Source organism: Neovison vison, chromosome 2 (genome assembly GCF_020171115.1).
Source record: "Neovison vison isolate M4711 chromosome 2, ASM_NN_V1, whole genome shotgun sequence".
NCBI lineage: Eukaryota > Metazoa > Chordata > Mammalia > Carnivora > Mustelidae > Neogale > Neogale vison.
Window position 1 is genome coordinate 76,631,924 of NC_058092.1, and position 12,476 is coordinate 76,644,399.

Consider the following 12,476-nt stretch of genomic DNA (forward strand, 5'->3'; position numbering starts at 1 on the left):
TAGTTTGTGGTTGCAGTACAGAAGGTAAATATTAACAGTTTTGCTGGTGGTAAAGTGGTACTGACAACAATGAGAAGCAGAGGAGAAGTGGAGCCATGAGAAGGGCCACAATACCTTCCATTCATAGAAGAGGAAACGCACAGATACTCTATTAAAAGAGATAGAAATTTGAGTCCTCATTTGAAAACATGAAAATTTAGTTTTAATAGAGGAAATAAAAAGCTATTATTTCTATTGAAATTTGGAAGAGAAGGATAGTGTGAGACACATGCTTATTTTCAAACCTTGGAATCAATTGATATTCACTAAAGTTGGTAATGTAAGAAGAGAGGTAATAGTACAGTGGAAGGAAACGCCACATGATCTTACCCCAGATGACACCAGAGTTTTCACCTGTAGAGGGGAACCGAGCTAAGCAAGAAGAGGAAAGGCTGTTGCTTTTCATTGGAAGTTCTTTTATACTGTTACATTTGTTACCCTGTGCACAAATCGTTTGCTTTAAAACCAGAGATGATGTGTAGCGGGGTGCCGGGACTTGTACTAGATCTCCTAGTATGACCCCTTTTGCTAACCCACCTTCGGTCATCCAAACCAAGCAGCCATTCACAGAAACCACGCTACCATGGTTTTGTTGTGGCAGGAACCTTACTTCTGAGAAAGTAAAAGAGTAATCTTAGGTCTTTGATTTGTAGGAAAGGCATTACCTTAAAAAACAACAACAACAACAACAACAGCAAAACAAAACAAAAAACCTCCTCTTGTTTCCCTTGAAATAAAGACTAGGAAGATTTCAGTTGCAAAAGAGAAATTGGCTTTAAGATCCATCAACTGTCTCTGTGAAAAGTATCGGCAGTCAGTGGAAATCCTCTGTGTTTCCTGTGTTTAGCATTTAGACAACGTGTTTCAGTTTAAAAGCCCTTTACTGTCATTAGTTAATTACCTCCCAAGGGCTGCAGGGTAGTTATAGGGAATACTGGAACCAAGCCAGCTTTTAGAGCTCTGGGATGTACAAGTGTCTGTACCAGCCCAATTCAGATGTAGTTGTTACACCATTTCCTACACATGGATCGATTGGTTAATGTGTGGCTATTCAATCTCTAAAGTTCCATCTCTAAACTTGACATCTTCTCAATAAGTACAAGTTCCGGAAACAGATGAGAACTTATTCCAATAGCATCTCTTGTAAGTATCTTGAAAATCAACAGTGGTAATGGTTTTAGGTATATCATTAAATAAGATTCTCCAAAGTGAAGCCTAAGTACTGGCACTTATTAAAAGTGCCCTGGATGATTCTAGAGTAGAGCCAGGCTTGAGAACCACTGACTTAAATGGCCAATCAAAGTGCCTTCCCTTATCCCCAGCAATAATTTTATCTACAAGGAAAATGAAATACAATATTTGGCTAAGGAGAACTAATTGAAATAGATGTTACATCTTGTATTATATCAAATACATATTTTACATTATAAAAGTGCTAAAGGGGAACCCAGGTGACTCAGTTGGTAAGTATTCGACTCTTGGTTTTGGCTCAGGTTGTGATCTCAGGGTTATGAGATCAAACCACGAATTGCGCTCTGTGCTCAGTGCAGAGTCTGTTTAGAATCTCTCTCCCTCTCTCTCTGCCCCTCTGCCTCCCCCTCAATAAATAAATAAATAAATAAATGATTTTTTTAAAAAAGGTGCTAAAGAAATTTGGAGAACATAGAATAGTAAGTATGTAAAAATTGAACACAGAAAGAATCACTGTTCATGTTTTACATTTTTCTTTCTGTTTTATCTCTATGCTTTGTCTTTAAAAAAAATTATTGGCATTGCTGGGATACCTGGGTGGCTCAGTGGGTTAAGCCTCTGCCTTTGGCTCGGGCTGTGATCTTGGGGTCCTGGGATCAAGCCCCATGTCGGGCTCTCTGTTTGGTGGGGAGCCTGCCCCCCCCAACTACTTGTGATCTCTGTCAAATAAATAAATAAATAAAATCTTAAAAAATTAAAAAATTTATTGGCATTGCTGTTATCAGATTCCATAAAAATTTTTGCATCTTGTTTTTCAAGTTTGCCATTATAATAAGCATTTTCCACTGTTCTGTGCCTTAAAAGATCATCTCTAAAAACAAAATCTACTGAAATGAGGCAAACAGGGGGATTTATAACCACAATTGACCCAAAATAGAAATTCGGGTACTTTCAAAGAGGCTCCCAGGAATATTCTCTACCCCATGTCCCTTTAGAACACTTAGACCAGCAGGAACTAGATAGACACGTGCTCTGTTTCTGTTGTCAAACCTTGACTATATTTGGTGTGTGGTGCCCTCTACTGGGTGTCCTGGGACTGTGCCCTTTTTCTGCTGATAAACTGTTGGCTAAGGAAGGGGTTAGATTGTATGTGTACATGGCTGAATTTCTTTCTTTCTTTTTTCTTTTTTTTTTTTTTTAAGATTTTTATTGATTTATTTGACAGAGAGAGATCACAAGCAGGCAGAGAGGCAGGCAGAGAAAGAGAGGAGGAAGCAGGCTCCCCTCTGAGCAGAGAGCCCGATGCGGGACTCGATCCCAGGACTCTGGGATCATAACCTGAGCCGAAGGCAGCGGCTTAACCCACTGAGCCACCCAGGCGCCCTACATGGCTGAATTTCATTTGTTTTTATTTTTTATTTATATTTGTTTCCATAATATAGAATTGAAGTTATTTAAATACAGGATCTGACTGCGGATCTGTTTTCTTCTTATTCATCCAACAACATTTTAAAGTCTACCATGTGCCAGGTATGGTGCTAGCACAAAGATGAGATCTTCACCTTCAGGTGGCTCATAATCTAGTGGGAGAGTCACAGTCAGGTGGGATAACCTACTTACTGAGTCCTGGACAGTCCTATGGGAGAACTTGACTCCATGTAGATCCTGGCTCTCCTCTCTCTTCAATGAAGCACACAGCTTTGGGAGAGACACATGAAGCAGAACCGGGAAGAAAGGGGACTCCTTCCTAGCAGGACAGATCCACCAAATCAATTATGGCAATCAGTGGATGACAGATGACACAGACAGCTTGCTTTACATTTACTTGGAAGATTAACATTTATGGTGGGCTAAACACATTAAGAAGATAAAATGAGTGGCAATAACTCAGATATTTAATTGAGCCCCTAGAAGGGAATAAACCTAATTTTCATAGAAATGTATATTTTATATAATACATACCTAAGGAAGAAAGGTAACACTTACATTTTGAAGGGTTTTTTTTTTGTAAGATTTTATTTATTTATTTGCCAGACAGAGATCACAAGCAGACAGAGAGGCAGGTAGAGAGAGAGGAGGAAGCAGGCTCCCCTCTGAGCAGAGAGCCCAATGTGGGGCTCGATCCCAGGACCCTGGGATCATAACCTGAGCCGAAGGCAAAGGCTTTAACCCACTGAGCCACCCAGGTGCCCCTGTATTTTACTTTTAATGGAGGGAAAGAGAGAGGTGGGGAAAGGAGTAGAAGGAGAGGGAAAGAATCTTAAGCAGGCTCTATGCCCAGAGTGGAGCCCAACATGGGGCTTGATCTCATGACCCTGAGATCATGACCTCAGCCGAAATCAAGAGTGGCTCCATTAACCGACTGAGCCACCAGTCACCCCAAACTGCTACATTTTGAAAGCAATTTTGCTTTTGGAATTTTACTTTGCTTTTGTGGGGAAGAAAATGCATATGAAGCTAACTGAGTTCTTCTAATCTGAGGAAGGCCTAAAGCACAGGACAAAGTGGTGAATCTCTAAAGCAGTCATGATCCCTTCTTTGTTATATACTCTCTTTGACTGCATTAGGTACTGTTACGCAAGATGATCTGTGGATTGGCAAAATCTCTCTTCGTTTTTACCTGAGCACCTTGATGATGACATTGGGTCTAGAAGGTTGGCTCCATACGACAATAGACCTAAGCATGACTGTATATTTGTCAGGAATATAGAGACAACAATTGCTCATTGCACAGTCTTGGACAAGTAACTTAATTTTTCTCTTTAACTTCCCTCATTTGGAAAGGATATAATCTAGCTTATTGTAAGGAGGAGAACTAAGGCATGTAAAAGCTTCTATCAAAATATTTGGCACATAATAGCTGCTCAGCAGAGCATGATTGAGATGCATGTGTGGGCTCTGGAGCCAGGCTGCTTGCGTTTGAATCTTGGCTCTGTTTCAGTGGTGTGATCTTGGGCAAGTAACTTTACCTTTTTGGGTCTCAGTTTCCTTATCAATAAAGTGGGTGACAGTACTACCTACATTTTGGGTAGATAAAATGAGTTAACACATGTAAAGTGCTTTGAAACATTTACTTATATATAGGGTTTAATAAAAGCTAATTATTATTTTAATTGCTATTCCTTTGAGCTTCGAGAGACACCTGCATCTTTTCGAAGTTGCATATTAAAATCAGAGACATCATCTTGCCCTATGTATAAAACACAACCATTCAGTGCTATCCACACCAGCTGTTTTCAGCAGCTTTCTATTGCCATGGGCTCTGTAACCAGCTCTCCTCTGGTAAGTCCCACAGTAGGAATGACTTTGTTTACTTAAGTTTACTTAAGTTTGGCTGCTTTACTTTAAGATTGTCATTTTCAGTTCTTGACCTCCCTGAGTATTTATGAATTCCCTAAAGAACATGGGGAGGAAGAAAGAGTTATTTGGAGCAAATCAGGAAAGCATCATGAAATTAGGACTCCCCTTTGTCACCTCATAGTCACTTACTCTCCAAAATCATAAAATCATAGGATGCTGTGATTTTTTTTTTTTTTTTTCAGATGAAGCTCTGGGCATTTAATTTCAGTCTCATTAGGGCTTTTCTTCAGTGGTGATTTTGTTGTCTCTCCTTAACACACAGTGCCAATGTGCTACCTATAGGTCACCTAAAAATGGTACAAAGGAGGGTCTCCGAAGAATCTGAATAAAGAGTTAGACAAGGTTATAACTAACTCACTACAAGAATCCAACTATGCTAATCGCTATTAAGGTGATATGGAGGGAAGGGGTTTAAAAAGAGGTCCCGTGATTATTGAACCTTGAAGAATGGCAGAGGAGGAGAGGGACCACAATAGAAGTGGAGAGAACAAGGTGAGCAGGGGCTTGTGAAAATGCATGGCTTGTCTGGAGAGCAGCAGATGGTTCCATGTTGCTGGAGCAGAAGGTGTGTGGGTGGGGGCTTAGGAGAGGAGGAACAGAGGCCCCTGTATCCTCAGGGGGTCCGCTTACCCAGTTCTCCGGTTCTAGGGAAGGAGGTGGTGGGGCTTCTCTGACAGCTCCCTCAGGATCAGGTCTTAGGGGTAGCTCCCCATTGCCTCCTTCTCCCTGCAGGCTTCTCTTGACCTCACACCACATATCCTTTTAACCTCTGCACTTAAAACAAAACAAAACAAAACATAGCCTCTTTTCTTTTCCAATAGGCTTTGCTGGTCTGGTTTTGACTAACTTGCCAGCTATTGCGAAATGAATGGAAGATGTAAGGGCCTAAGACTTTGTGCAAAACACTGGCCCCTCAGGATAAAAATCTAAGCCTAAGCAAGTGGGAACAGGCCCAGGAGCCTGGATAGTTTCTGGGGAATAAGAAGGAGATAACAACGAAGGGAGAAAATGATGTTTGGCACATGGTTGGTGCTCAATCAATATTTGTTCGATGCAGAAATTAAGGGATGACTTGATGGACTGTCAGGTATTGCAAGGTGTCTCAGGTCTTGTGGGATAACTAAGGTATTGCCACCTCTGTCAGAAACTTCCTATTTGGGAAAGAGGAAGGATGGGGAGAAGATATCTGTGTATTCTGGCTCTCCAAGTATTTGTTCTGAAGCCAGATTTCTTCTGGAGTGAGGAGTTCCTTGACCAGCAGTTTTCTCTTTCAGAAAAGAAAGAAGTGTGTGTGTGTGTGTGTGTGCATGCGCGCATGCACGCACATGGAAATAATACACAAATACAAACAGTGACCCAATTATTTATTCCTTACACTCATGACAAGACCTGAATACCACAGGTTAGAAACCATCCCTTTGCCATGATGCCAAAAAAAAAAAAAAAAGTAAAAAACGTCAAGAGTGCTCACTTGGACTTGATAAACATATGTGCTCAGCACTTAGGATACAAAGATGACTTGGTTCTAAGCTCAAGGGGCTTTTAATGTGGATAGACATAAAGCCAAACAGAGTATTTAATGCAAGGGAGATAGTGTTCTATCAGCGCTTAGCTCAGGGCCTTGCTACTGCGAGTATGGTTGGACCAGCAGCAGCAGCAGCAGCAGCAGCAGCAGCATCTCCTGGGAAACCTGTGAGAAATGCAGACTCTTACTCTTTGGTTCCAACCCAGACTGACTGAATGTGAATCTGAGTTTTAATGAGATTGTTAGGTGAGTCATTTAAGTACTGGCCTAGTGTGTGGGGATGGGATGTGGGAGCATTTCTTAGAGGAAGTAAATTCTAAGCTATGTTTTGAGAATGAGTAGGATTCACTGGGTGGTATAACAAGCAGCTAGAAAAGCGTAAGTAAAAGTTTAGGGGCATGAAGAAGCGTAGGGATGTTTGGGGACTTAAAATTGCTCACCAAAAAGGAAACAGTATGGGAGAGGAGGAGGGAGAAATGGAGGAAGATGGCAGCTTAGGCAGTGGCCAGATCCTGCTGCACGTGCTCTAGGTTTCAGAGCTTGTCCTTGGCCTAATCCATAATAAAGACCCATGATGATGACATGTTCAGATTTGTGTTTAGAACACTGCAGCCCTGAGAAGCCTGAGAAGGTTAAGGCCAATGGGCAGAAAAATGATTTAGGAAGCTACAGCAATAGTGTGAGAGGGAGAGAATCAGAGTTGTGCAGGTACTGTAGGTAGTGCTGTGGAAATGGAGAGAAGGGAACAGGTTTAAGAAATTTTAAGAGGTAATAAGCAGATGAAAGACTTCAGTGTGGATGGGGGAGGGAGGATGGGAGAAGCCTGTGTCTTGATGAGATGAATCGTGCTGGCTTCCGGCTAGGATTAGTGGGTGGTTGTTCAGGACACCACTAAAAGAGATGAAAGAATAGAGGAGGATGAACAGGTTTGAGAAGGAAAATTATGAGTTCAGTTTTCAACATGTTCAGCTCAGGTGAATAGAAAACATGTATAGGAGGGAGAAAAAAATAAAAAAAGAAGAGAATAAGGGTGGAGAACTGTGTGAATCAATCTGGGTGGAGAAGGAAAGTGGTGAGGAAGAAACAATGCCCTGTGAAGATCTGGGGCTACAGTAATGCACATACTGTATCTGCAATTTTGTTTTCCAGTCTTATTTCCACAGGCTGCTGTTATGGAACTTGGTTCCAGCAACTGATTGGACTAAAGAAGAGAAAATGGTTTTGATTCATGGTTTCCCATCTTGTGATCAACCCATTGTTGACACTATTTGCTCTACTACAAAAGAAAAAAAAAAAAAAAAGGAAAGAAAGAAAGAAAAGAAAAGAAAGGGGCGCCAGGGTGGTTGGGTCGTTTGGCATCCGCCTGGGATAGAGCCTGCATCCGACTCCATCTTCAATGGGAGATCTGCTTCTCCCTCTCTCACTCCCGAGCTTGTGTTCCCCCTCCAGCTGCCTCTCTGTCAAATAAATAAATAAAATCTTAAAAAAAAAAAAAAGAAAAAGAAAGAAAGAAAAAGAAAGAAAGAAAGAAAAAAATAACCTGGAGTTAAGCTGCTGCATAATCAGAACGAACATTTTTTTTTTCCATATTGCCCTGTGGGGTGAATAATTTTGCCCACTTCCCCAACACTACTTCCAAAGTGGCAGTAACACGATATCAATATGTGTGAGGGTTTGTGCATGGTCATTCTTCAAGCTCTTGGCGACTTCTGTCACAAATCTTCCTGTCTTTGAAATTTTACAGCCCCTTTTTATTTTGCACCTTAAAATTCAGAAACTGGTAATAACTTGTCTTGGATCATTCCCGTATAATTATTTCCTATTCAGCAGTCTGTTCTCCTCGGCTCACACAGTTGTCAAAATCGTCCGGGACTTATGCCTCTCCACAGCAAAAAACCCGTTAAGTACTTTAACATTTTCTGCACAGTCGTCACCAGCCAATAAAAAGCAAAAGGTCGGCACGTGGTTTATTAGTTTGGGCAGGAGGAAGGTACTCCGATCCAATCCTTTCGCTCTTGCCAGGATCAAACATGGCGGGCCGCCGCCAGAATTTCCCGAACACCCAGTTCTCTTTCCCGTGACCCCACTCAGTCTTCCGCGCTCCTCTTTCCACCTTCCTTCCTCCTCCGACGCTCGGAGAGGGTCAGCACCCTGGAGCGTGACAGCCGACCTGCTTCCCGCCCCCACTCGAGAGTCCGCCCACCAGCCCGCGCCAACCAATCGCAGGCCGCGCTGCTGCCGCTGGCAGCGCCGGCCGGCCCCGCCCCTCCGCCTCACTGTGGCCTGCGGCTCCCGGGCCGGTAGCGCCGCTTTCGGTCGCGCGGACTGGTCGTGTGGAACCGCGGGTCCCGGGTGTTCGCCGCCTGCCACAGTTCTGCCTAGCGCCGCCGAGCCGGTGAGCCCCGAGCCTCCGCCATGGACTTCGAGGACGGTAAGCAGAGCTTCTGGCTGGTCGCCGCGGCGGGCGGGAGGCGGGGTGGCCGCCCCGGGGGTCTGTTTACGGTCTCAAGATGGCCGTGTGGGCTTTGTTCTGCGGGCCCGGAGGCCGCCCGCCCGCCGCGGGCCCAGTGCCCGGAATCGGCCTGTGTGGGGACCCGCGCGCCCTGTCTCGCCGGCCCGGCGCCCACTGCCGCCGGAGACCTGGGAGTTCCGTGCCGGCCTCGGTGCGGGGAAGGGCGCGCCCAAAGCGCCACGGCCTCCGGAGTGGGGCCCGGACTCGCGTCCCGGACTGGCCCCGGCCGCGGTGCGTGGAAATTGCCCCGGCGCCTCCAGTTCCTCGGTGTCGGGCAGAGAGGAGAGTGGGGCCTCCCCCGCCTCGTCTCGCGTGCGCCCCACGGGGCGGCGACCCAGCTCGTCCGTTTCGTAAATCCTCTACCCGGTGGCTTCTTAGCAATTTTCAGAGGCCCGATCACAGTGAGGTTTCTTGGCTTCGTTTAAGCTGAGTTTAAAGGGCGTCTGTACGTGACAAGTACAGGTAGATCTCTGTACAGAATGGAAATAGGCTGTTTGTTACCCGTTGGCAAGCTAGGATGTTTATCCACCAGAATTATCTGGTCGTTAATCCCTAATCTGAAATACTTCTGTGAACCAAAGCATTTTTCTTCTGGATTGTGTATGGATGGGACTTAAGTTAGTCAGAATTCTGGCACAGCATCCCATGCCCTTCAAATTCGGTTCTGTGCCCAGCCGCCTGGGTTAGACTTACCGTTTAAATCAGCTGTAATTCAGCAATGCCTTTCAGTCGTCTCTCACGCTGGTTCTGTAAACCATTTTCACGGGCTCACAAAGTAAAATTAATTTGGTCTTCATCTTGTCTTCGGAACTTGCCTAACTTTTATAGGAATCGGCGTCAGAATGCGTCCCTCATGACAGCATTAGGGAAGGGGAAGAAGGGTTTGAATGGTTAAACTGGACTTAATCCTGAGTAGCCAGACATTTCTAATAAAACAGATCGACTAACTAGTTGTAAGTCACATACCCAGCCAAAACCCAATCTTCTTTAAGAACATTGTAGTTAGTGTGATCTCAGCATGTGAGTCTGACCAGATGATCTTTTGATCTTTGATTTGATTTCATGCCACAAAGAATTAAAGCGGCCAAATCTAAGTATGTGAAAGGATACTAGAATAACCCTTTTCTGAATCCTTTTAAATTACTTTCAAATAGGAAGTTCAGCTCTTAAGAGTAGCACACTGATGTTTTTGTTTGTTTTGGTTGGACTGAGTGATTTTGATATAGATACCTTTAAACTATGAATATTTGAGTGCCAAAGCTAGGAATGAAACTTAAAAAAAAAATACATGATTGTGTTTTCACACCCGAGGTACAGCAGCAGCCCCTAGTTGGGGGGAGGGAACAATGGGAGTGGTGTCTCCCCGCCCTCACCCCACCCCACCCCCACCCCCACCCCCGCTGGAGAATCCATTTTCTGTAGAGAATTAAAAAACAATAAAACTTAGTATGTTTGCTTTTATTGTCACCATGTGCCTACAATTCCAAACAGTGTCAGTAATAAAATTATAAACAGTGTCAGTGAGAAAATAAATACTCCCCCTCTCTCTTGCTTCCTCTTCGCCTATGCTGCTATATTTGGGAGTGGAATTTGACTAACAGTATATCTGAATCTAATCCTATGTAGTGTAGCTAGATTCTGTTGTATCCAAGTGATCACTATATTAATTTCCTTTCTTTTAGTATTTATTGGTAAAATTAATTAAAGAATTTAATGATTATCAAGTCAGTTTTGACGGAAATTGCCAATATGGTTTTTGGTGATGCCACATCCTGGATAGATAGGCACAGATGTACATATGTGCATATGCATTCTGCAATAAGATCTTGAAAACCTTAGAGAGCAAATAGGTAAAAGAACTATATTAACTTTGAAAAAATTATGTTACATAGAATCAATTCTCAGGTGGCCCTTTTTGCAATGGTTGATACATAATTTAATTTATCTGGCTTCCCTTTGTTACCCTGTATATATCAGTACTGGATTCCTCTTTTGGCAGTTATTATATATTAGGTTTTATAAGCTAATTTTTACATTATTGTAATTTGGATGATAAACCTGCCTCTTGGGGAGATAGTGAGGAGGAAAAGATCCTATGTTTTCCCATATAAAATACTTGTTATTATTTATACCCCATTTTTACAGATAAGTGAGTTAATGAGATTTTTAAAAATTGTGTTTGATTTGAATAGATGAGTATGTAATTTCAGATTTTGGCCAATATTGTACTAATTCCTTTCTGTTAAATGTGTCTTCATAGATTACACACACTCTGCTTGCAGAAATACTTATCAGGGCTTTAATGGTGAGTATCCTCTTTCGTTTGTTCTTAAATGTGTTAAGGGAATGCATTACAGTTTTTCTCTACACACACACACAAAGTAACAAAGTAACAGTTCTACCTTGTTTCAGTCATTGTGTTGTCTCTTGATGTATCACTGCTCTGTGTTAATGTTGTCATACTATGTATAGTATTTGAATTAGGGAATTTGGGATCAGAAAAAGTTAGGACTATTCAGATTAGTTTGACTCTTTGTTTTATTTGAATTATGATTTCTTTAATTTATTCCAAAAGGCCTTGACTGCATTCAGAATGATGAGTTACAAGAAACTAGCTGAGTTATTTTTGCCGAGGGAGAGGCTTTGGTATTGAATAATGTAGATTAAGTAGATTATTGGCTTGGTTTTACATTCCTTCTAATGTAATGCATTTTGACCTTGTTTTTGAGGTCATTTGCTTTAGTGTGTCAGAATGTGTTAGTATATAAAGAGCTGTCTAGAGGAGCACATAAAGAAGCCTGATTATTTATGACTTGAGTGTGACGTTAGAATTGTGACTACAGAACTAGATAAAATCAGAAGAGGTATGCAGAATACAATTGGATGTTATTTTGATAGTTATTAAAGTTAAGATTCTGCCAGGCAGGATGATAACATAAAAGAATGTGGAACAATTCAGTGAGGTTAAAAAAGGACCTGAGAGTGGAAGTAAATATCCTGATTGCCAGAAAATGGAAAATTCAACTGTTATACAGAATATAATATATTCATAAAATAAAACTGAAGCAAATGTATTCCTAAATAAAGCTGTGCCATTTTGTGAAAATAATTCCTATCCAATTAATTTCTTTGTATCATCTCTAAGAGTTTAGAGAAACTTTATACTTGATGTGAGCTAGAAAGGCTCAAGATATGGGAAGGGGTTGGGATGTATTGAATGCTGGAGAATATAGTTTTGTTTTGTTTTTTTAACTTTTATTTTATTTTTTTTAAAAGATTTTATTTATTTATTTGACAGGCAGAGATCACAAGTAAGCAGAGAGGCAGGCAGAGAGAGAGAGAGGAGGAAGCAGGCTCCCCGCTGAGCAGAGAGCCCGATGTGGGGCTCGATCCCAGGACCCTGGGATCATGACCGGAGCCGAAGGCAGAGGCTTCAACCCACTGAGCCACCCAGGCGCCCCTTAACTTTTATTTTTAAGTAATCTCTACATCCAGCCTGGGGCTGGAACTTAGAGCCCTGAGATCAGGAGTTACACCCGCTACCAACTGAACTGGTCAGGCTCCCCTGAAGAATATAGTTTCCTTCTTTGTTTTTTGTTTTTTTAAAGATTTTATTTATTCATTTGAGAGAGAGAGAGAGTATGCACAAGTCAGGGGAGAGGTAAAAGGAGAGGGAGAAGCAGACTCCCCACTGAGTTGGGAACCCAGTGGATTGGGAGGGGGCTCCATCCCAGGACCCAGAGATCAGGACTCAAGTTGAAAGCAGACGCTTAGCCCACTAAGCCACTCAGGTGCTGTTTTGAATAGGAGAGTGACATAATAAAATTAGCAAAGGAAGTTTGATTTGTA

General features: G+C 42.4%; 1 protein-coding gene and 1 pseudogene across 3 annotated transcripts in view; one reads left to right on the forward strand and one right to left on the reverse strand.

The window, feature by feature from the left end:
• LOC122899144 overlaps nucleotides 1-6,015 on the reverse strand; it is a 28,354-nt pseudogene extending 22,339 nt beyond the window's left edge.
• A 2,383-nt stretch (nucleotides 6,016-8,398) lies between these two features.
• The window catches only part of ZNF326 (zinc finger protein 326), a 39,086-nt gene continuing 35,008 nt past the window's right edge, over nucleotides 8,399-12,476 (forward strand). For 2 of the 3 annotated variants that reach the window (XM_044238654.1, XM_044238655.1), the window contains exons 1-2: nucleotides 8,399-8,546; nucleotides 10,888-10,932. In XM_044238654.1, the coding sequence (XP_044094589.1) occupies nucleotides 8,531-8,546; nucleotides 10,888-10,932 (61 nt within the window). In that variant the 5' untranslated portion in view covers nucleotides 8,399-8,530. The remainder of the gene's footprint in view (nucleotides 8,547-10,887; nucleotides 10,933-12,476) is intronic. The other variant, XM_044238656.1, reaches the window with a different exon arrangement.